Source organism: Abrus precatorius, unplaced genomic scaffold (genome assembly GCF_003935025.1).
Source record: "Abrus precatorius isolate BTA unplaced genomic scaffold, Abrus_2018 Scaffold3, whole genome shotgun sequence".
NCBI classification, from domain to species: Eukaryota; Viridiplantae; Streptophyta; class Magnoliopsida; order Fabales; family Fabaceae; genus Abrus; species Abrus precatorius.
Genome location: NW_020874373.1, coordinates 8757858 through 8780681, shown reverse-complemented (window position 1 = coordinate 8780681; position 22824 = coordinate 8757858). Strand labels below are relative to the sequence as shown.

General features: G+C 30.1%; 1 protein-coding gene across 1 annotated transcript; it reads left to right on the top strand.

Annotated features, from left to right (window-relative positions):
- The first annotated feature begins 15960 nt into the window (after positions 1 to 15960).
- Positions 15961 to 22824, top strand: LOC113862113. Its single transcript, XM_027495251.1, has 6 exons — positions 15961 to 17559; positions 18784 to 18919; positions 19027 to 19109; positions 19596 to 19751; positions 22231 to 22420; positions 22613 to 22824. The coding sequence occupies exons 1-6, from the start codon at positions 15961 to 15963 to the stop codon at positions 22822 to 22824; spliced, it is 2376 nt and encodes a 791-aa protein (XP_027351052.1).

The window sequence follows — 22824 nt, the reverse complement described above, 5'->3', positions numbered from 1 at the left end:
ATATTTAAGACTCATATATACTTGATGCATCACTTCATGGTCTTTATGAGCTGGTATAATTGGAGTGTGTGTATGGATAATTATAAGATAAGATTAGCTATAGTAATGATATAATCATATGAATCTAAAATGATATTATATAATTAAGTGGGAGAATAGAATTATTTAATATTATTCCATTTTTTATTTAAAAAGTCTGAATCATTAAATTATTTGGCGAAGGTATTAGTAAATTTTTGTTATATGAACAACTGAGTTTAAATTTCTGGATATTAGAGTTAGTTTATTCAAAATAACAGATTTAACATATTGTGGGTGATAATCATATTTCATTATTTTGCAAGTCAAGAATATAAGAAAAAATACATCAACAGTTATTTTGATATGATCAAGGATTTCTTGTTAGAGGAAATACCATAACGATACATCAGGATAAAATTATTATTATTATTTAGAAGAGAGGAGAGAAGGAGTCAACACTTACAGTATATTTTGAGATCAAGATAGTCTGGCCAAATCAGAGAAGTGGGAAAAAAAACATTAATTAAGTGGGCTCCTTCTCAATCGAAACACTGACTGAGAAGTTAGTATGCATCTCCAGAGTCCCCCCCCAAGTGTAGCTTTACCCATAATTAGCGGAAACAATTGTGTTTAAGACAACCAAAGTTGATTAAGGCGACAGTTATAGCTCCCTTTTTTAATCAATTTACAAGGACTAAGAGAAGGTTAAAAGGCTAAATATTTTTACACACTTTCGATCATCTTTTACACCAAAAATTCAAATAAACCATGCCTTTTGCTAGGTAAAATAAACCATGATTGCTTCATCTAGGAACTATGATTACCTTGATTCATCCATTGATTATTTTAAGGTAGGTTAGGATATATAATTTAAGCGCTCATTTAATAATTTTTTTTATTATAATAACTTGTTATATAAATTTAACCATAAAATTTATTAAATTAAACTGAAAATATCCTACTGATAAGTTATATAAAAAAATTATTAAAATAAATTTAAAAATTGCTTATAAAAATCATAAATTATTTATAAATTTTTTTAAAGGGACCTTATCATTAATTGTTGTCGATTTAGCGTTCACTTTGAAAATTGGAAGAGTAGTAGAGGAGAAAGACTGATTCTCAAATGTTCCATTAGCTGTTTGACCATCATCTTCAACAATTAATTTCATGACATAATGTGGATCATCTAGCTTTAACCAGACCAGGTCTTAGATGCCCCACCAAGGGACAATTCGATTACGGACAGGCCAACAGCTTTGGAACTTTAGGCACTTTTGACTTTACAATCAAATTTTCTCCTGTAACTAGAAGGTGGACAAAAAGTTACTTTGCTGGCTCAATAATTTTGCTAGTGCTCTCTTGTATTTGATCTAGTTTTTGTTTTTATTACTTTTATGTATAACAATTTATCTTATAATATTTTTACTTTGTGTTTACGGTGAAAAATGATAATTTATAAATAAATAATTTAAAAGTAATTTAGAGATTAGATTAAGTCCTTTTTAGATTTTTTTAAGTGTGTTATTAATGTAATAGTAGAATTGACGTTATAAAGTAGAGGATTAAATGGGAATAACAACTAATAGTGAAACAAAATTTAATCAGAAATAAATGTTTTTACATAAATGTGCTAAATAGGAACTAAATTATAGAAAAGAAATAAGCAACAAACTGGAATTAAAATGTAAAAAGGTAAATGTGCAGGAATGTAAATATGCGAGAATGTAAACGTACGACTCATCATAACAGTGAACAACGGCCACCGTGAGTCTCTTGGTAGTTGGTGTCTGGCGCGATGCAAGGTTTCAGCGTTTCAGAGAAGTTAGGTGTGGTGTTTAGGTGCAAAAAGTCGTCCCTTGTAAAATGACGCTTTGAAGTATTTATAAGTAGGAAGATTACCACCGTTCTCCTCCTTTTGCAAGTACTTCTTAGTAACTACCTTCAACTGTTGATGTCCATTATCCACGATTGCTTGTGATCGTGCTGTTGATTGGGGCTTCTTTCATAACTGTTATCGCCCACGATTTCCTTTGCGTAGTGGTGAATGTTGATGACTGCTGGTAACTGCTTTTGAATTTTGCAATGACTTGACCTATCAAGACTTTTGTTTTTCTATCTTTTGAGTATTTCTGGTAGAATTCTAAGAGACTCATTTAGTATTATGGCCTTAAAATAATTTCTCATTGACTTCTCTTTTCGACTAATTCTGGAGTTTTGAGAACTTGTCTTGGTTTTGTGAACTGAGAATTTTTTTTTTTCTCATTTTTGTTTTTCGAGCAATTCTGGAGGGACTCTGGAGCTCAACTAGGTTTGTGGACTTAAAATATTTTCTGACCACTTCCTGTTTTTCAAGCATTTCTGGAGGGAATTTAGAGCTCAACTAGGTTTGTGGACTTAGAATATTTTCTGATCACTTCCTGTTTTTCGAGCAGTTTTGCGTGTTAGGGACTTGGAAATTCCTCAAAATTTCTCGAAAAAACCTTCAATTTTGTGGACTTAAAATATTTTCTTATCTTTCAAGTAGTTTAGAGAGAAATTCACAATGTGACAAAAATCTCTTAAAATAGCTTGAAATGTTTCCCTTTTAATAAAAACTAAAGGTCTGGAATAATCTTCTACTATTCTCTTATATTTAGGCCTATTTTTTTTTACTCCTTCTTGACCCTCAAAATTTTATCGAAATATAACTTTCTTTAACATAATTTTTAACTTAGAAAATTTTCTTTACCCCAAACACTTTGAGTTTCCCTTTGTTTGTTGATTCAAAGTTTTATATTATAATATGATTAAGTTCAAATGAAATTTCTGGATATGTTCTCATGATTTTGTAAACACTATACAACCAAAACTCTTGCATGGTGGATGTTGTGCATGGCATGTGTTTCTCCTGCTTTTTGGCCCTTTATTTTGTCCCGTTCATAAATGGATAACCACGAAATTAGAATGTGTCAGTACTCAAGAACTAGGACTTCAATAGAGGATTCAGTTTGGTCAAGCTGCATGTACAAAAGTTTGACGAGCCAAAGAGTGTCCCACGGGATGCATTAATTTGCATCCAAGGCATTCCACACAACCTTATGAATATGGTGTGAAACATATGTTATAAGCATGTCAGCTTGACAAGGCATGAGACAGCAGTCATCACTGACTTTTGGTTAACAATCACAAATGTTTAACTGCATGTTTGGAAGAGCTTTTTTGCAAGAGAAATAATTGCTTTTCTTTAAAAAAAATCTCACAAAACTATTAAAATGATTATTTTTTCAAATTAAGGTATATCAAACATACAAGTGTTCGTTTTATTTTTTTTAGATAAAGTTTAACTACATTTATCAAGAGAAAATAAGTTTTTATTTTTTCATTTGCATGTTAGGCAAATCATACTAATAGAAAATCCAAAATGCTCTAAGGTACAGTTCCATTATCCTGTCTAGCCATATAAAATGACGATAATTTTTTTAAAATAATATTAGAATAATATATACATTCCTAACATACTGAATTATGGGTGGTTTAAAACTAAAGCCAAATCACCCTATAAACACCCATATGCTAAGAGAAAGTAGTAAATGAACAAGAAGAATAGGACAATATTTATTTTGCTACAGCAACGACAGTGGTTCGAATCAAAGAACTTAAACTATATCATTTTGCAGCCATATTTGGTCTCCATTACTAATTAGCCTCTTGTTCCTCACTAATTAGCCGGCTTAAAAGTATATGGTTCTAGCTTAAAACTAAAGATTCCATTATTCCAACACGAGACATGAATGTATGTTACTGTTAAACAACACAGAGAGATATTTGTATAGTTCATTTAAGACTAACAGCCAATAAATACTGTACAAAATATATAAAGGAATCTACTTGCAAAATGAACCAGCAAGAACAGGATCGTAGTGAAATGATTAAAAGAGATGGAATAATCATAAAGTCTGTCTGACAAAACATTGCTTAGAAATTCAGGTTGGATTATCCCCTATGTAGTGTCAGTGTCAACTATAAGTGGCGTATAACATTATAAGAAGAAAAGTTATATAAACTTTAAAGCATACGCAGCCACAAAGGGGAATCGATGAAATTACTTTGTCGTGTTGTTCCCCACCTTTGTTGTAATTAGAGCATCTACATACTTACCATCAATTCCTCTAATAAATATCAATGATGGATTCTATGCGTTTTGATGGATTGCATGGATTTGAGAATAAAAAATCGACATTGAGACCTTTGATCAGCAAGTCATGCCAAACCCAACTTACCCATGTGATGAAAAGTTCCAAACCATCCAATGCACTTGTCAAAATTAAGGTCATAGTAACACATAAACATGTCATGTGGATTTTTTTTTTTTCAGCATATACAACTTTACCGGAATATGTTCGTCAAATGTATTGGTCTGATCGAAATTATAAATCCTAATGTTGATGTTTTGGGTTACATTGAGTCTTTTTCTGTACTATGTTAGACCAAAATTGGTTTCAGTCAGAGAGAGACGTCCAATTTTGAAGAGCGCAAGATCATTGTCGGAACGAGTACAAATGAGAAACAACTTACTTTTGGTGGAAGAAGAAAACCCAAGGACTTGCGTAAAGGTGGGTGAAAATCTCTTTGTCATGTAGTGATCTTTACACATGTTATAATGCAGAGCAAACATTATTATATACATCCTTTTTCTTTATCGTTTATATGATAAGAAGGATCTTCTTATATCAACTGAGTGTAAAATTTTTTACATTAAATATAAATTTTTTATTTAACTTAAATTTAATGAATTATATTAAGTAAGAATTATTTCACAGTACTATCCTCATGCGTGGATTCATGAAATAAAATGACATTAAATTTCATTATTTGAAATATTGAAAACGAGATTATCAAATAGAATTAGAACATGATATCACACACACATGCTATTAATAGAGTTAAATCATAAAAATATCCGGCTTTTTTATTTTTTTAATATTTTTTAAAATTAATAATTAAAATAATATCATTTTCAAACAAACGTTTTGTTTAAACACTTTTTTATCACGTTACTGTTACTGTTAGTTTCGCTTTTTACAAGTCTAAAACTTATATTTTTAATTTTCTTTAAGGAACTTCACACACTAAAAGAGTAAAAAGAAATTCAATTTTTAAATACCATTTTACACATCATAAGACGGGAACTTAAAAATTCATAACAGGTGTCAAGATCGCATACAATTATTTCAACCCTCTAACTGTGTAAAAATTAGTTTGTTTTAAATTTTTTTTTTTACGCAATTTTCCATCTTCTCTCTTCGTCACTCTCTCCCTCCCTTGCTCTCAAGGTTTATGCTTCTTCAATCCCTTAAATTTATCAAGGAAGTTTGTGTTGGTGTATATATAAGCAAACGAGCAAGTAACGCCGTTAGTGCTTCTTGCAAAAATTACGGCGAGTACTTACCAACACTGCCACCAATAGTGTTTTTTTGAATTTGATTTTTAAAAAATAGTTTTGCCTGTTTAGTGATTTAAAAAAATTAAAAATAAGTTTTGCATCTTAAAGGTGTTATAAATAATATTGTTTTAATAATTAATTTTTTAAAAATAATAAAAAGCCAAAATATCCAAATGATTAGAATGGTAACTTTGATAACTAATGATGAGCCTACCTGCAAATTGACCACTCTATTGAAACAAGCTGAGTAGAATGGAGCCCATGAAACAATTCTTATGAAGCCACAACAAACTCATGAGTTAATCCACGTGGGCACCACATCAATAAAAGACTAATGAGTAAAGCCCACATGGAATTTCTAGGCTTACTGGCCCATCTAAGAAATTGAAATGGACAAAATGATCTTAATACCTATGTCAAACTATTCTCAACAGATGTCATGGAATAAGGTGTGTGACCTATGCAAAGTTTGAGGACTTCAATTCACTTGCATTTTTTACTTCAGGGACTGAATCTTGGAAAAGTTAAATAACAAAAATGATGATATATTCTTACAATTCACGCATGTAAATAATGTGCTAATATATTATTGAGTGATAATGTAAAACTTTGCTCTCTTCAATTTTATATACATGTTATAAAATATAAACTAAAATTGAGAGGCATATACACTTGCTTTTTTTAGAGAAATTTATTAAAAAAATGTTTTATAACATACTAATCACTTAATTTAATCTTACTTGTAATACAGCTACTATTATTTTAAAATACTATTATTCACATGCAAAGCTAAGGTGTTACATATCATGAGGGTACAAGTTTATAGTCTCTTTTGTGAGTTGTATTCCTTAAGGTTGAATGTTTTACTCCTTAGGTGCAGTTTAACTTCAATTTTACTAGTCAGTCGATTCTATATTTGGGGTCCTTATTAATCTTTAAACTGTTTTATCCTATGACTAGTTTACGACCAAAATGTTTATCCCTAATTCTCTTTAGCCTCTTAATTATAGACTTCAGAACTAAGTCTTATATAGCTTGTAATATTAAGACATATTTTAAGCATTTATTTATGCATGTGTATATGAAGTTGTAATTGTGAATCAAGTTTAATGAGTCATCGTGTGTAAGTTATTCTTTGTGCATTTATTATAGATTATATGTTTGATTCATTTTAGTTTGATCACTTGATTTATTTTGCAATCATAAAGTATGACATGAAAAGGAAGACAAACACTCTCCACATCATGCTCTTATCGTTAATGCATGAAAACATGAAAGTTGAAATGTGCAAGTGAAAAGTAAATCCGTGTAATTCGTTAAATTTTATTCATATTTGTTAATGTATTTATGACATCGTTCGTATGAGATTTTTATTTTAGTGATGATTTTATACAAAATGGAAGATAGATATTATTATTTATAAAGAATTTTTTGTAATTATAATTTCCTATAATGTTTATTTTGTTTGTATTGATTGATTAATTAACGAGCATGAAACTAGTGTGCATTAATTTTAATTTATAAAATGAGTTTTGAAGTTTTTTTTATTTCCAAATCATGCTTAAAGTTTCCTATCTTGTTTTGTTGTTAATATTTATATCAATAAGCATTTAATAAATTATTAAGCCATATGCAGTGAATTTGGGGCTACAATTGCAAGGCATCACACATGCTTTGGTGTAAGCTGGTCTGTACTTGGAATCATAAGTACAAATGATTTGGGTTAGTCTCCACCAATTTGGTTACAATATTTACAAGGATAATTTTTTTTAAAAAAAATGAAACAATGGAGACTTAATTGAAATGTGCTGAAATCTTGCACCAGGAAAAAAAAAATAGATGAAATAAATGTCGTCTTCATTATCAACCTGCTTTATCAAGTATGGAATTTAATTTTAAAATTTTATTATCAGTTTCTAGATTTCTATTAATTACGCCAAAGTCAAGTTTTTATTATTATTCTTTAAATTTTGAGTATTGGAAATAAAGTCTTTTAACTTGGATTTAATATTCTTTTATGGCAACTAGTTAAAAAAATAATTTATACACTCCATGAAAGGTTTCTAACTAATTAAAAAGTAATTAGTATATTTTTTTAATAAATAAATTTTTTATTTTTATAATTTTTTATAATTTTAATCAAAGTATTAAAGACACTCATAAATATTCTCCTTAAAAATATGTTTAAAAATATATCTAATCAAGGTTAATGGTCTATAAGTTTAAAAAATATCAATCATAATAATAGTTTGTAATTTATATTATACAGATATAAAAGTATGATTAGTAACAAAATTATTTTTCAAATACTTTTTAATATTTAATAAAACTCAAACTTAAGACTGAGATTAAGTTAAACCAAATTCTTAACGTTTTAACAACGTGCTTGCGATGCACAAGAACATTTTACTACTGGGAGTATGATGAAATTTATAAGGTAAATAAAAAAGTAAAAATTATTATCTTTTATATTTTAACATCCGAATGTTGTTTTAAATAAAAATTCATTCTTTTAAAAAAATTTAAATAATGGATGGACATTTTTTATTTTATTTTTAAACAAATAATATTTAACAGCAAGAGAAAATTAAATGCTGACACTAGCAAAACAAGAATAGGACTATTCATTTAAACTATTATGTTATGTTTAGCTTGATGCGGTAGCAAATTTAAGTAAGCAGAGCTACTTTTTTAAATATAATTCGTTGTTAAAATAACAGTCTATGGATTTATGCAAGTGACTTGCCATAGGCATATAGCACAACATTAACAACAATAATAATAATAATGAAAAAACTAAAAATTAAGAAATTCAAAATGCAGTGTAGGAAATATGTAGACCAGTCTGTTTCAAATTCATATAGATACTAACCTTCGTCGAATAAATTTAAAAAGGTTTATTTTTTAATATTTAATTTTAATGTCTAAATCATCAGTTCTTTTTAATATTTTTGAGTTAACTATTAATAGATTTATTTTATTAACTCTACGCGAAAATATAGAAATATTATTTTGATAAAGGGAGAGCTATTGTTTATTACTAAATCTGATTACTAATTTGTAAAAAATAAATATATATTTAAATATTATGGTTTAACCGTGTTTTAAAAATTTAAATAATATTAGTAATTTTATTATCAACACTAATGAAATAAACCTTTATGCATGTATAGAATCATGGTCTGTAAAATTATTTTTAATAAGATACTAATATTAATATTCTCTTTTAATACACCAGCTTAGATATAATAATAAAATCTAGTCATAAAATGCGAATTATTTAAAAACGTGTTATTTTTCTAATTTTATATATTATTTTTTATTTTTAAACGTTTGAATTTATATAATAAATATATAATTATATATCTGTATAAAGTTTTTTTTTTCTATACGAAAAGCCTAAAACTGAAAACAAAAAACCCAACTAAAGTACAAATCTAAGGGATCAAGAGTCAAGATAGATACAAGAAAACAAAAGGGGAGGGGAGAGTTATCAATCTAAATACAAGGAAGATATTCCTCTAAATCAAACTTACCAAGTTTGTCAACACATATATGGTTAAATCTAACAAAGTGACTTTGTTTAAACAAATATCTAATCTCAATAATAAGGGAGAATAAAGGGTGAGAAGGATCTTGAATATTTAGAATCAAACATAAAGCATTCTGAAAAAATCTCACTCAACCCAAATCAAGTTAAAACCTTTTTTAATTATCAACTTGATCTCCAAGTAAATGATCCTTAGTTCAGCACCTACAAAGGAGCAATAATCTAAATAGTCATAGAAACCTAAAATGAAATAGCCTTGAACATCCTTAATAAGCCCTCCACATCTAACAATTTTGGAATGATGAGATACAACATTGTACACATTCAATTTCAACTGCCCAAAGAGAAGAAGAGATCATTTAATGTGAATTTGGTCACCAACAATTATGCTCAGAAACTTGGAGCTTCCCCTACAAATAGAAAACAAATAATCAGAATCCCAAAGAGCTTTCTGAAGTAAAGCTTTAGGGTGCATAGATGAATTTTGAAAAATAAAACAATTTTTATTATTCTAGAGGTGCTAAAGAACAACACAAAAAAGTAGGATCTAGTTAGTAAACCTACTCTAATTATGCTTGGACAAATTTCTATTAAGCCAATTAGAAAGACCAATCCTAAAAAATTGACCCCAGTTATTAGGAAAGATAAGATGATTCCACACAGTATTAGCAAAATAGCAATTACAGAAGACATGCATCACAGTCTCAAGGGTATTACCACATCTATGACAAATATAGGACAATCAGATGTACCTCTCATAAATTTCTCCTCATTAGTCAAAAGTTTGTCATGAGAGAGCTTCCAAAGAAAAATCTTAATTTTGGAGGGACCTTGCCAATTTCACACTAGTTTAAAAAGTATCAATAGGCTAAGAGGGTTTTAAAATAGGGGTACCAACTAACTCATAGGCTGATCTAACAAAGAAAACATCATCATTGATTAAACTCCAATAAAATTGATCTTGCCCCCCAATTGTACTAGGAGGTTAATTTGGTTAATGAAATTACAAATATTATTAATAAATAGTTAATTTCTCCCAATCCTAAACAACTTGATTAGTAAATAATTTAATAGAAAAATCAATCTCAGAAGTAGGAATAGGGACAACAAAAATTTGGAGTAACTTATTTAGTTGGAGAATACAATTATTAGTCCAAAATTTGATGGATAATCCATCCCCTAAAACCTAACCCAAACCTTAGGAGAAAAAATGCCAAACAGAAACAAGTCTTCTCCATAGTTGAGAAGCATTTTAGCTCCTACCAAAAGATACATTGCTACCTAACCTGAAACTATATTTACTCATAATGACCTGAGCCCAAAGGTCATTGGAGAAAGTCAACATTCTCTACCAAAACTTCATAATGTAGGCTTTTTTTAGTAATTGAATGTTCCTAAAGCTCAAACTCTCATCAATTTTAAGCCTACATATTTTCTGTCAACCAATAAGGTAACATTTTCTACCTCAAAGGGATCCCCAGATAAATTGCTTACAAATCTTATTAATTTGATCACAAACACTAAGGAGATTAATTGCATAATATAAGAGGGAATGTTCATCAAATAAGCCTGAGACAGGATAACCCTATCAATCATGGACAAGGAATTCATTTTTCAAAAAGAAAGTTTTTTTTTTTTTTTATCAATAAGAGTAGAGAAATCAGTCCTAGAAGTTTTCTTGTGAAAGATAGGTATACCCAGGTAGTTAGCAAATAGTAGAATGATTAAAGCCCAAGCAAGAGTTAATAGACTGAATAATAGCTTGATCAGTATTTTTAGAGACAAAGAGAGAGGATTTAACATTATTAACACTAAGACCAGAGAAACTAAAACTAAAGAGGACATTTTTAATAGTAATGGCATTATGCATATCAGCTTTGGAGATTAGAATGACGTCATTAGCAAAAAGAAGATGGGATATCTTGAGACCATTCATGCCCAAAGAAAAGGAAATCCACTCCTCAATCTTGACTTTGTCCTGAATGACATAAGTTAACCTTTCGAAGCAAAGCACGAAAATATAAGAGAAAAGGAGATTTAGTAGCTTTATTATTCCAATTTAGAGACAAAAAAGGGGAGAAGATCCATTGATAAATAAGATTGGTTAATTCTAAATTTAAACACATTTTCTTAATAGTATCTAAAATAAAATTTCATGAGTTTGTCATGAACCTTCTTCAAATCAAGCTTAATTATCATATATCCAAAATTTTCTTCTAGATTATTAAAGGAATGTAAAAGTTCTTATCTATGCCTTGTCATCCTAGGGACAAAGCTAGTCTTATTGGCTAAAACAAGATGGAGCATGGAATCTCTAAGCCTATTAGCTACTACTTTAGTGATTATTTATAACTCACATTACAAAGGAATATGGGCCAAAAATTATTAATTCTCTCAGCATTAGCAGTATTAGGGATTAAAGTGATGTCAGTTTCATTCACATCATCAATCATATTAGAATTTTTAAATATATCAAGGACAAAATTAGAGATAGAAGGACTCAAAAATTCCCACTGATTCTTAAAAAATAGAGAATAAAGGCCATCTAAAAGAAGAAATTTGAAGTTATCAATACTAAAAAAGGCAACCTTGACTTCACCAATAGTCAAAATGGGATTCAATCTATCATGATAAGAGATCTTAAGAGCAAGAAAGGTAGTAAAATCTTAAGAGCAAGAAAGGTAGTATTACTATCAAGGTTAAAAATAGAAAGGTAACGATCATGATTCAAATCCTGAAAGAACTACAGACTAATATTTTTTAGTTTATAGGATCATTCTTCCAATTATCTTTATCATCTTTGAAAGTCTCAATTAGGTTTTTATTCCTACAAATAATAGCAAAATTATGAACAAACTTAATGTTCCTATCACCAAGAGATATCTACTTGATTTTATAATAATAGTACCAGACAAATTTCTATTAGTTCAAAAATTAATCTATATTTATATTTTAACAACGTCAAATTCTTTTTTCAAGTAAAGTCTAATTTAATACATTAAAACTAAAAACAATTTTTTTTTAACATGGATTCAAAGATACATGTTAAAAACTAAAAAAAATAGTTAAAAAAATAAAAATGTTATTATTTTAAATTATTAAAAAATTATTTAACAACACATTTTTCATCATAATTTAAAGTATTTGATATGATATATTTAAAGCTTCTTAATGTATATCAAAGCACATATTACAAATAACCTAAAAAAACTATTACCTTGTTCAAAATGAAAAATAAATGTTCTTAACCTTTGAATTGATAATTATTATATAGGTATAATTACACTTTTTGTCCCTTAACTTTAGAATAAAATTCACTTTCGTCCTCTATTTTTTTTTATTCATTTTTATCTTTAAAGTATTTTTTTCTACATTACATAACCTAACAGAAACGTCTTACGTGGCGTTGAGATGACATTAACGATATTTATTTAATTCAACCTAAATTTTTTAATTTAAAAATAATTAAAAATAGTGAAGTGGCGTTGAGTTGTAACTTCTCCTCTCCTTCCTCCTCCAATAGCCTATTTCTCTTTCCGGTAGTTCCCTTTCCCTTCCATAATCTCTCTTTCTCTTCCCCGCAACTTTTCCTCTCCCTCCCTGCAGCCCCTCTCCCTTCTCCTTCTTTCTCACGCTGTTCCATCACTCATTTCCCCTCAATCTAGGAGCTCTATCTTCCTCGAAGCCTTGTCTCCTCCTTCCTGCAATCTTCTTCCCTTTCCTCCTCGACAGCTCCCCCACCTTTTTTCTTAACTCATCAACATTGTCTCCTCCTTTCCACAGTCCCCCTCTCCTCCCCTTCCTCCTTCGTAGTTTCCTCCACCCCTTCCCACAACCCACCAACATTGTCTCCTCCTTCCCGTAGCCCTCTTCCCATCCCCTTCCTTACTGCCAATACTGTTTACTGCGAGAAAACATACTTATCTTACACTTGCAGTCTTGTCTCCTTCCTTTTCTCCAACTAACTAGAAAATTATTTCCAAAATTTTATTTCAAACATCCATTGAATCACTTGGTTTACATAATAAATTAGCAAAGTACCAACCTATGCTTAATTATTAATTATAAATTTGATTTAAAAAATACATCTATTATGCTCCTCTCTCTCTCTCTGAGTTTAAAGCTACAACTTTTTACTCTATTGCTTATTAGGTTATTTCATATTTATATCAAACTCTAAATTTTATTACTTTTTATGTATAATTCTTTAATTTTTTTGAAATATGAATCTCTCGTTATTTTGTTGTTTATTTGTGTTGCTGATAATGCTTCACTTGCGGGAAAAAAAGACAGAGGTTATGGGAGGAAAACAAGGTTTGTGGGTTAGAGGGAAGGGATGGCAAAGCTGCGAGAAAAGAAAGAAATAGCTACAAGAAAAAATGAAAGTTGCAAAGGAAGAAATAAGGTTAGTGGGTTAGGAGAAAATGTGTTGGAGCTATAAGAAAGGAGTAGGAAAGCTGTGAAAAGGAAAAAATGGACTGTAAGAGAGGGAGGTAAGGCTGGTGGGTTAGGGATTTGGGAAGAAAGAGGTTGGGGAGCTGCGAGAAGATGAAGGGGGAGAGAGAGAGAGAGTTAAATTTTTTAATTATTTTTTAAATAAAAAAGTCTACATATGATTAAACAAACGGCGTTAATTATTTCTATTAGGTTATGTAACAGAGCTAACGGAGAGGACTAACTTAAGAAAAAAATAATACTTTAAGGACAAAAATGAATACAAAAAAGTTAGAAAACGAAGGTATATTTCATCATAAAGTTAAAGGACGAAAAGTGTAATTTTGCTTATTATATATTATATAATTATTTTAATATGCAGTGAATGATACACAATAAAACATACATAGTAAAATTTCATTAAAAATTAAAATTAACTGATATAATTTATGTTTTGAAAAGGTTAATTAGATTTTTTTAAAAGTAATGGAATTTAGTTGATTTTTATTTATAAAAATGGTTTATTTATTTTATCTCATATAATTACTTTTAAAAAATTTTATTTAAATTGGAACTTCATATAACTTGTCAAAATAAATTATTAAATTTATTTTTGAAAAAATTATAATCAAATATATTATAAAAAATTCATGAAATTTTTTTATTAATTAAACGTTTGGTTGAATTATATATTCAAACTCACAGTTTTTAATGACCTTAAATTTATATGTCAATTCTTAAATCAATAAAACAAATATATTATTTAAAAATATTGTGATATTTTCAAAAAAAAGGAATTTGATTAAAGATGAAATAGAATATCTCTAATTACCACAAGGTTCATTCAGAGAGAAAGATAGATCTTTGTTGTGGATTGCATAATGTGTTTTTATTTTCTCCCATGGACTTTCTAGTAATTGGAGATTCTCTAAACTCTTTCTAATTAACCTTGGAAATTGGAAGTATCAAAGCACGAATAAAAGTAAAGGGGTTACTTTTTGTAATTTTATATGTTTTTTTTTTCAAAATTTAAGTTACAGAATGGTGTAACTGTTTGACTCTTGCAATTCAAGTTTCAAGTTTGACTAACTTATTAAATTAATTTATTAAATTGATATATAATAGGGCTGTTCTAAAAATTAAATTCCAGAAGCAAGAATAGTCACTTTTTAAGATTTATTTTTAAAACTTTGTCTGAAATTTAATTTTTGTAATTTAAAGAATATTAAATTAGAATATTAAAAAAGTTAGTAATGTGGATTAAAAATTTCTTTATGTACATCTTTAAATTTTTATTGATTTTTATATTTTTTAATTTATTTAAATAAATTATTTAGTAATATATATATTACCACCAAACGCATATCAACTAATAGAGTTATTACAACAATTTTGCTATCAATAATAATCTTATCTGGCTGAAACAAAATTATTTTTTATAAATGATACTTTTTTATTTAGGCAAAAAAATATTTTTTAATTTTCCAAAAAATTTATAGTTAAATATTAATATAAATTTTTATATAAAAATAATTAATTAAATAAAGGTTTAATTAACTGTGTTTTTAATTGCACACTCTTTAATAAAATCGTGAATTTATATGTCAATGTGTTTTTAAATCAATAAAAGAAAATATACTATTTAAAAATATTGTGATATTTTGAAAGAAAAGAGAAATTTATAAAAGATGGAAGGGAATCCCTGGTCGGTCAATTTATGATCCCTTGTTAAAATGATTAAATATTTAAGAAAAATGGAAGTCATTGAAGAGGAGTTAATATATCCTTGCCAAAAAGCCATTGGTGTCATTAAATTTGATATTATAAAAGAAATGGAAGGAAGTCATAATAGTTAATAGGAGAGAGAGGGAGAGGAGAGGGTGGGACGCGGAGAGAGAGAAGGTGATGGAAGGAGAGCCAAACACAGTTGACACGTAATTACCATGCCTTCCGCCGTTCTCCTTGTCGTTGCCCAGCCAAACCTATGTAACGTTCTAAAAATTCAATATCGTTCCCCTGTGTTTTCTAATTATACATCGGTTTCTCATAGCACAAACCAAATCACTCTCTCCTCTTCTACACTCTCACTCTCAATCAAACAACGCACGTTCCTCAAATTCCATCTCCATTCCTTCTTCTTCTAAGGAACAAACTTTCTCTACAACTCATCTAATGTCATCACTTCTACCTTTCATATCTGTGCTTTCTCTTTCGTAACCTGATAACCTTTGCCTCTTGCTGACGCTGTCTTCTGTTTTTTCTTCTTCCTTTACTCTCTGATGCCCAGAACCCACTTGCATGCCCTTCTCAGCAGGATTCAACCTATGAGTACTTCATCTGTGCTGCGTTTATAGTTATTCCAAGCTTTCGTGTAGAAGGAAGATTTTGTGGTGAATTAATATTGGCTGTTCTGTTTTGCTTTTACTTTATTGTTTTGTTTTGCTTGTTTTTGGTTATTTTATTGTTTTGTTTTGCTTGTTTTTGGTTAACTCCATTTGAGAAGGATTGTAGAACTAGGTTTACTTGAGAAATGAGGGAGGGGTTGCGATCTCAGAAAAGGGTCGAGAAACCGGAGAGTAGTGAGAGAGCGGTTCAGGAGAAAGGGAAGGGTAGCGATGTTTTTGATGATTCATGTGACGAGGGTCATGAAGGAGAGGCTATAAATTTAACTGCAGAAGAGAGGAAGAAGTTAATGGAGCGCATAAAAGAGCTAGAACGTCAACTATTTCTTGGTAGCTCAAGCGCAAACACTAACTTAGATGAAAACAGTGATTGTAGTATTAGAGAGAAGGGAGAAGGGTTGAAGGATCCAGTGATGATTGATGGTGGAGTGCCCTCGGCGTCAAAGACGAGTGATGATTGTGTTGGAGGAAAGAGAAAATTGGCTGACATTTATGAACCTGATATGACTCATTTTGAGTTGAATTGGGTTGGGGAGAATGAAAAAGGGAATGACATGAGTAGTTTGGAAGAGCAAGATCAATTAGTTCAATCAAATCCTCCAAATGATGACCAAAATAATGATTTTGTTATGGCACTCGAACGCATTGCAAGCTTTCAAAACCGTACCAAAGGTGTAAGGAGTTTAACTACGGTACATGGTGTGAATATGGAGAATGAAGCTAACGATGGTATGTGTCCAAAAAGTGCTCAAAAGAAAGAGGTATTAAAAGATCTGGGAGGTTCTCAAGCCAAGGGGAGTGAATTTTGGAAGCATTTGGAAACTGAGACCAATGCTATCAATGGGGCTGTTGGGGCTGAGAGAAGTGGAAGAAGCAAAACAAAGTTCTCAGTGAGTGAACAAATAGCAAATCAGCTCTCAGATGCGGGATGGGTAATTTTCTTTAGACCTAGCATTGAAAGCGAAAAGTACGATGATGCTGTGTATGTTAGTCCTGAAGGCAAGGCGCATTGGTCACTCACCTTGGCTTACAACACCCTTAAGCATCATTGTGAAGCCGGTGATGGTGAAGGCAAAGTATATGGACCAGGTTTTCGATTCAAACCAATACCAGAAGAGGATATGAATATACTAACTGGGGGAATGGCCAAGAATGGACAAAATGCAACGGGAGGAGGTGGAATTAGAGTAGTTGAAAAGAATGACAAAGTGGGAAAACAAAATGATGTGGGTTCTTCTTCTACAAGGAGGCTGAGGGATCGCAGGCCAAGAACAGCACAAAGGAAGAGGCGATATGACATACATAGAGAAAAACGAACTGTGATTACCTGGATGATTGATATGGGTGCAATTCAGCACAACGAGAGGGTTCTTTATATGGATCATGAAGGAAAATGTGCAGTTCTGGATGGTAGGATCACTAGAGATGGCATTCTGTGTGGGTGCTGTAATGGAATTGTATCCATTTCGAAGTTCGAAGCTCATTCAAGACTCGGACACTGTAATCCACTGACAAATATACATGTGGAGAGAGGAGCTTCTCTCATGCAATGCATGAAAGATGCATGGAATAGACAGGATGAATCTTATCGTAAAGATTTTCATTTCATTGATGTTAAGGGTGATGACCACAACGATGATGTTTGTTCTCTCTGTGGAGAGATCGGGGATCTCATGTGTTGTGATGGCTGCCCTTCAACTTTCCATCCAAGCTGCTTGGGTTTAGAAGTACGTACCTTCCAGTCTATAATTTATCAATAATAATATTTTCTCAATTGCTTTTTCTTGCATTCAATTTTTATCCATTTTTTTTATCTCTCTTTTACATTTTCTTATTATATATCTGTCATATTTTTTATTTTTTTTCCTTTTCTTTTTATCTCTCTCTCTCTCTCTCTCTCTCTCACTCAAACAATATTCTTTATCATGCATTTTCATAATTTATACAACTTATTTATAAACACGTTAACAGTAACATTATTTTTTTTTATCTTTCTCTTTTTATTCTAGTTTATAAGTTATTATATACGTTACTCTTGTTATTCTATTTCTTTTTCTCTCAAAATATAGATACTCGCTGGAATGTCTACAAAATATTTTCTAATTTATTGGCATCGATTTTAATTGAGTTTCATATAATTAACTGGCCATGTGATATATGATTTTTCATCCTGAATTTCTTATTAGAACACATACTATGAATTATTCTATTTTATGTTTTTTTTAATTTATTTTTTATTCTTTTTATTTATTTTATTTCATATTTTTTTCTTATATTTATTTTAAATATTAACAAAGTTATAAAAAAATACAATTAGGAATATATTTTCCCATACAATATATATTCTTATGAAGTGTCCTGTTGTCCAAATTGGCTAGGGAAAGCTTATTTTGGCTTCTATCTGGCAAGTTAATAAAAAAAAATTATATTCAATATTATAATATGTTAAAGTAAATATGATAAGTTTAAATTAACAGTATTATAAATAATATTAATGAAATGATTATCAATTATATATATAAATATTTTATATTATAAGATCATCTTTCAGTATCAGGCATCAAAATGTTAATGTATACTTACATTGTTTGCATTTAGCTGTATTAGTGTAATATCTATTCAAAGTTAAATTATTAATATAAATATTATGAGTCTTCATTAATTATGATGTATTATACTAGTAAATAAATTTGCTAGTAGTATGAAAATCTTATATTGTTATGCCTATAATCTATAGTTTCCTCGTACATCCATAGTAAAGCCATTGCAACTTAATATTTGTTTGGGTTTATGCGTCCTATGAGTCGTATGAAAAATTATGTGTAGGTATAAAGTCTTGATCTCTGTGTATATGAGATGAGTACTTTGTATTCCAATTTTATGAAATTTTCCTTCGCTGAGATAAAAAAGAATTGCCCAAGAATATAAAACATATGTTTTCTTCCTTGCAGACAGTTCCATTGGGTGATTGGTACTGCATCCATTGCCGTTGCAAATTTTGTGGGTTGAATGGCGCAGAGCAAATAGACAACTTTAAAGGTTACTTCGAGTCTATGTTATACGGATGCCGTGTATGCGAAGAAAGATGTATTCCTCCTCATACATTAACTATTTGGTCAATTAGATACTCATTTCTGAAAATAAGCTATTTTCTTTCCCCGCCAAAAATGAATACAACTTTTATCTTTTTGTAGATCACAAATCCTGTCTTGAGGCCAGTTTCGCCAACATTGTTCATGGTCAACATGCATATTTATGTGGAGACAAATGTAAAGAGGTACTATCAATTTTTTTTTCATGCTCTTGAATCTTGATTGCTGCCTGAAAATTTATTAGGCGATGCTAAATTATTATGTCATAATAATTTGGCTTAATGCTGGTCTTTCGATTTTGCAATCATGACTACAATCTGAAGATTTTTTTTTTTAGTTTTACATAATTCATCTTGTAATGTGATCTCATTACTTTGTCTTTGTGAAAATACGATCTTCAATGTCTTCCCATTTTAGGATTTCTCTTTTTTCTCAATTTATACATGATACACACTTATAAACTCTCTTTTTTATTAGTTCTAAAATCTATTTCCAGATTGCATTTTTATTTTGCTTTATCTATTTGCTGATTCAAAAAAATATAACTCACCTTACTTTTGTGAAAAATTTTAGTTGTTTGTAATGGTATATCAGGTGATGTTATTATTCATTTGGAGATATTTTCTAGTCATAGTAATCTAATTAATGTAATTTATTTGTTGTTCTCCCAGCTATGTGAGAGATTTGAAAGGCTTCTTGGGGTTAAACATGAAATAAACGATGGATTTTATTGGACTATTTTAAAACGGTCAGATATTGGTTATGATGATTCGCAGATAGAATCTCGTATGGTTGAATGCAATTCCAAACTAGCTGTTGCATTGTCGGTAATGGATGAGTGTTTCTTGCCATGTATCGATCACAAAAGTAGGATTAATCTGATCCACAATGTTGTATATAATTGCGGGTAAGGTCACTAGACCAATGCTTTTTACATGCTTTCAAACATTTTTCTTAGGTAGTATTTAGTTGGAGGGAAGTGGAGCAAAAGGGAAAAAATGGAGAAATTTGTATATCTTATGTTTGGTTCAACGTTTTAGAAAGAAGAGGAAGGGAAGGGATCAAAATTTCTCAGTTAATTTAACTTCCTCTGAAAGCTGAGAGATTTGAAGGGTATTAAATTCATTTAATTTCTCCTTTTTTTCTTTCTTCTTATAAACTAAATAAAGTATATTTCTAGAACCCTTCTCTTCTTCTTCCTTCTCTTTTCTCTTTTTCATTATATTTTTCTTTCCTCCCTTTATTTGAATGGAAGAATATATTAGTGTTGATCACATGAATGAGTTCCATAAACTTCTTGAAGATAGTATATTAGAGGTGAAAGGAAATTCAATGTACTTGACTTTGAGAAGTTTTAGAATATATTTTCAAATATAGTTGTTTTGTACGTGTGTCTGTATTCCCTCTCCTTTTTCTGAGAAGTTAAAAATTAAGTAGAAAAATTATACTAACAATAACATGATTTTACTTTTTTTCATATTTACTTTCTCTTGCTTTTTTTATTTATTTTTCTCGCCTTTTTTATTTTTCTTTCTCCTGTATTATATATTTTTCTCTAGCTTTTTCTTTAACTCTTTTACTTCTCTTTTTTCTTCCCACTATAGCTTACATCACAGCCCTTATGAGGCCTGAGACAAACATTTTCGTTTGTTCAACCGATACAAAACAAAATAAGATAATGACATATGTGCATGCAGGGTTGGAAGTTATAATTTATCTAGTCAACTAAATTTGTGTTCTGATCAAAGAGATTGGGGAATATCGGCTTCCGTTTATTATTCTTCTAATTTATGGCCTCCAAGGAGTAGAATGTAGAATAGAAAACAATTCCTTTGCGGGGAGGGGAGAGGTTTAAACGTTGTACGGTATTACAATAAAGATAGCAATGCAAGAAAAAGTTATTTTGTATTAGTTTTCTTACTTTTTTGACATTCACATTTTAGCAAATAAGTTATGGGATCATAATTTCATGCATCTAAAATCTAATTACTTTGTTAGGATGGATATGTACTTTTTTACCATGTGTGATAGTTATACTCTTATTATTTTGATCAGGTCAAACTTCACTCGCCTGAACTATAGGAGATTTTTTACTGTAATTCTGGAGAAAGATGATGAGGTCATCAGTGTTGCATCTATCAGGTAAATGTCTACTTAAATTTCGTAATGAAGCTGAAAAATTATTTGTATATTTCCTCTGAACAATTATTAGATGCATAATCTTGTTGCGTTTTAAGTGTTTTTTGTGAAGTTGAATTTGCCATCGGTTTACTATTATACCTTCGATATCCAAACAATATTTCAGAGGATATGACTTTGGAACCTTCAACTTATTTATGAAGATGGTGTACTAACAAAGTGATAGTCATCCATTATATATCTACCTAATAAATAAATTCCATAATCAAAGGAAATCTATTAAAAGTATGGATCATAATGAAAAGCGTTTAAGAGATTAGAGTATCTATTTTCATAATTATATTTTTAAAAAAAACTTATATAAGTAACCATTTTAATTCTCATATTCGTATCAAATCACTATTTATGTATTTACATTTAGATTCATTGTTTATGCTTTATTTAAATGAAATATTATCGTGTGTCTGTTTTTATAAGTTAGTATTGATAAAAAAAAAATTAGACTAAATTATCTTGAATTTGGTTAAAAACAAAATATATCATCAGTAAGAATCTAGGTATAATATCTATTAAAAAAGTCAAGCTCAAAACTTCCTTGTGATAAGCTTCTACTTTTTCTATTTGCTCAATTTTCTGCTTCTCTTTTATCTCTCTTTAAAGTGTTTAGCAAATCAGAAAGATTTTACCTTGAGCGCAATTTTGAATATTCCCTTTGTAAATTTACGATCTTCAGCTGTAGTCAAATGTCATAATAATGAACTGGTTCCATAGTTTTAATTTCTTCCCTGCTGCAAAGAATCAATTTCTTTTCTATAATTTTTTTTTTTTATGTCCCCTGGGTGCATGACTGCATGCTAGCAAATCTGTAATCCACCATACTTTGTGAAGCTTCTTTTTGGCTAAATGATGAAAAGAGAGAAATGTGTAGACTGATGACAGAGTTTATTAAATAGGATCCATAAGAACCAAGTAGCAGAGATGCCATTTATTGCGACCCGCTATTTATATAGACGACAAGGGATGTGCCGCCGGCTTTTAAACGGCATTGAATTGGTGAGTTCATGATTAAGGTTATTTCTCTCTTTTGTTTCATGCGTGCATGTACAATTGTTCGTTTTGTTTACTTCAAAACTAACTTGTGTTTCTCTTACTACTACGTTTTACCAGGCACTCAGCCATTTCAATGTTGAGTTGTTGATCTTACCAGCTATCCCACAACTCAAAAAAGCTTGGATTGGTGCTTTTGGGTTTGAGCCAATTGATACAATTAACAAGCAATTAATAAAGAAGATGAATATGTTGGTCTTCCCTCACACAGATACGCTGCAGAAAAAGATACCAAAGTGTGATTCTGCAGGTGAGAATCTGATTTCTACTAAAGGTACACATATTAGTAGACACTAGATAGGTAGCTTTTTTAAGTTGTTGTGTATCCCTGGAGACACACACACACACATGGACGGATAGTTACAACCTACCCACCCTTTCTATGTTTTTCTTTCTCTGAAAATCTGAACTTGTTTTCTGATCGTAATGCAATTTGTTGCAGTTTCCAATCGTCACAATAGCCAGATTGCGCACTGGGGAGCAAATAACTGGAGTATGGCGGGTACATCTGGATCTCATTTTGTCTCTTCTTCTGGGAACCCTCCTTCAAATGCGATCCAGATAAACGATAGAGTCATGTCTGCTGAACCCGGTTCTTCACGACTTCCCCTTGGGCCAAGTGGTGCTACTAGAAATGCTAGGTTTCGCAATTAG

Bases quoted from the DNA above. Each gene is read 5' to 3' on its own strand.
- LOC113862113 (XM_027495251.1), top strand. From the start codon at position 15,961: ATGAGGGAGGGGTTGCGATCTCAGAAAAGGGTCGAGAAACCGGAGAGT. The intron at 19,110-19,595 runs GTACTATCAATT...TTGTTCTCCCAG, and splicing joins GTGGAGACAAATGTAAAGAG to CTATGTGAGAGATTTGAAAG. The intron at 22,421-22,612 runs GTGAGAATCTGA...AATTTGTTGCAG, and splicing joins ACCAAAGTGTGATTCTGCAG to TTTCCAATCGTCACAATAGC.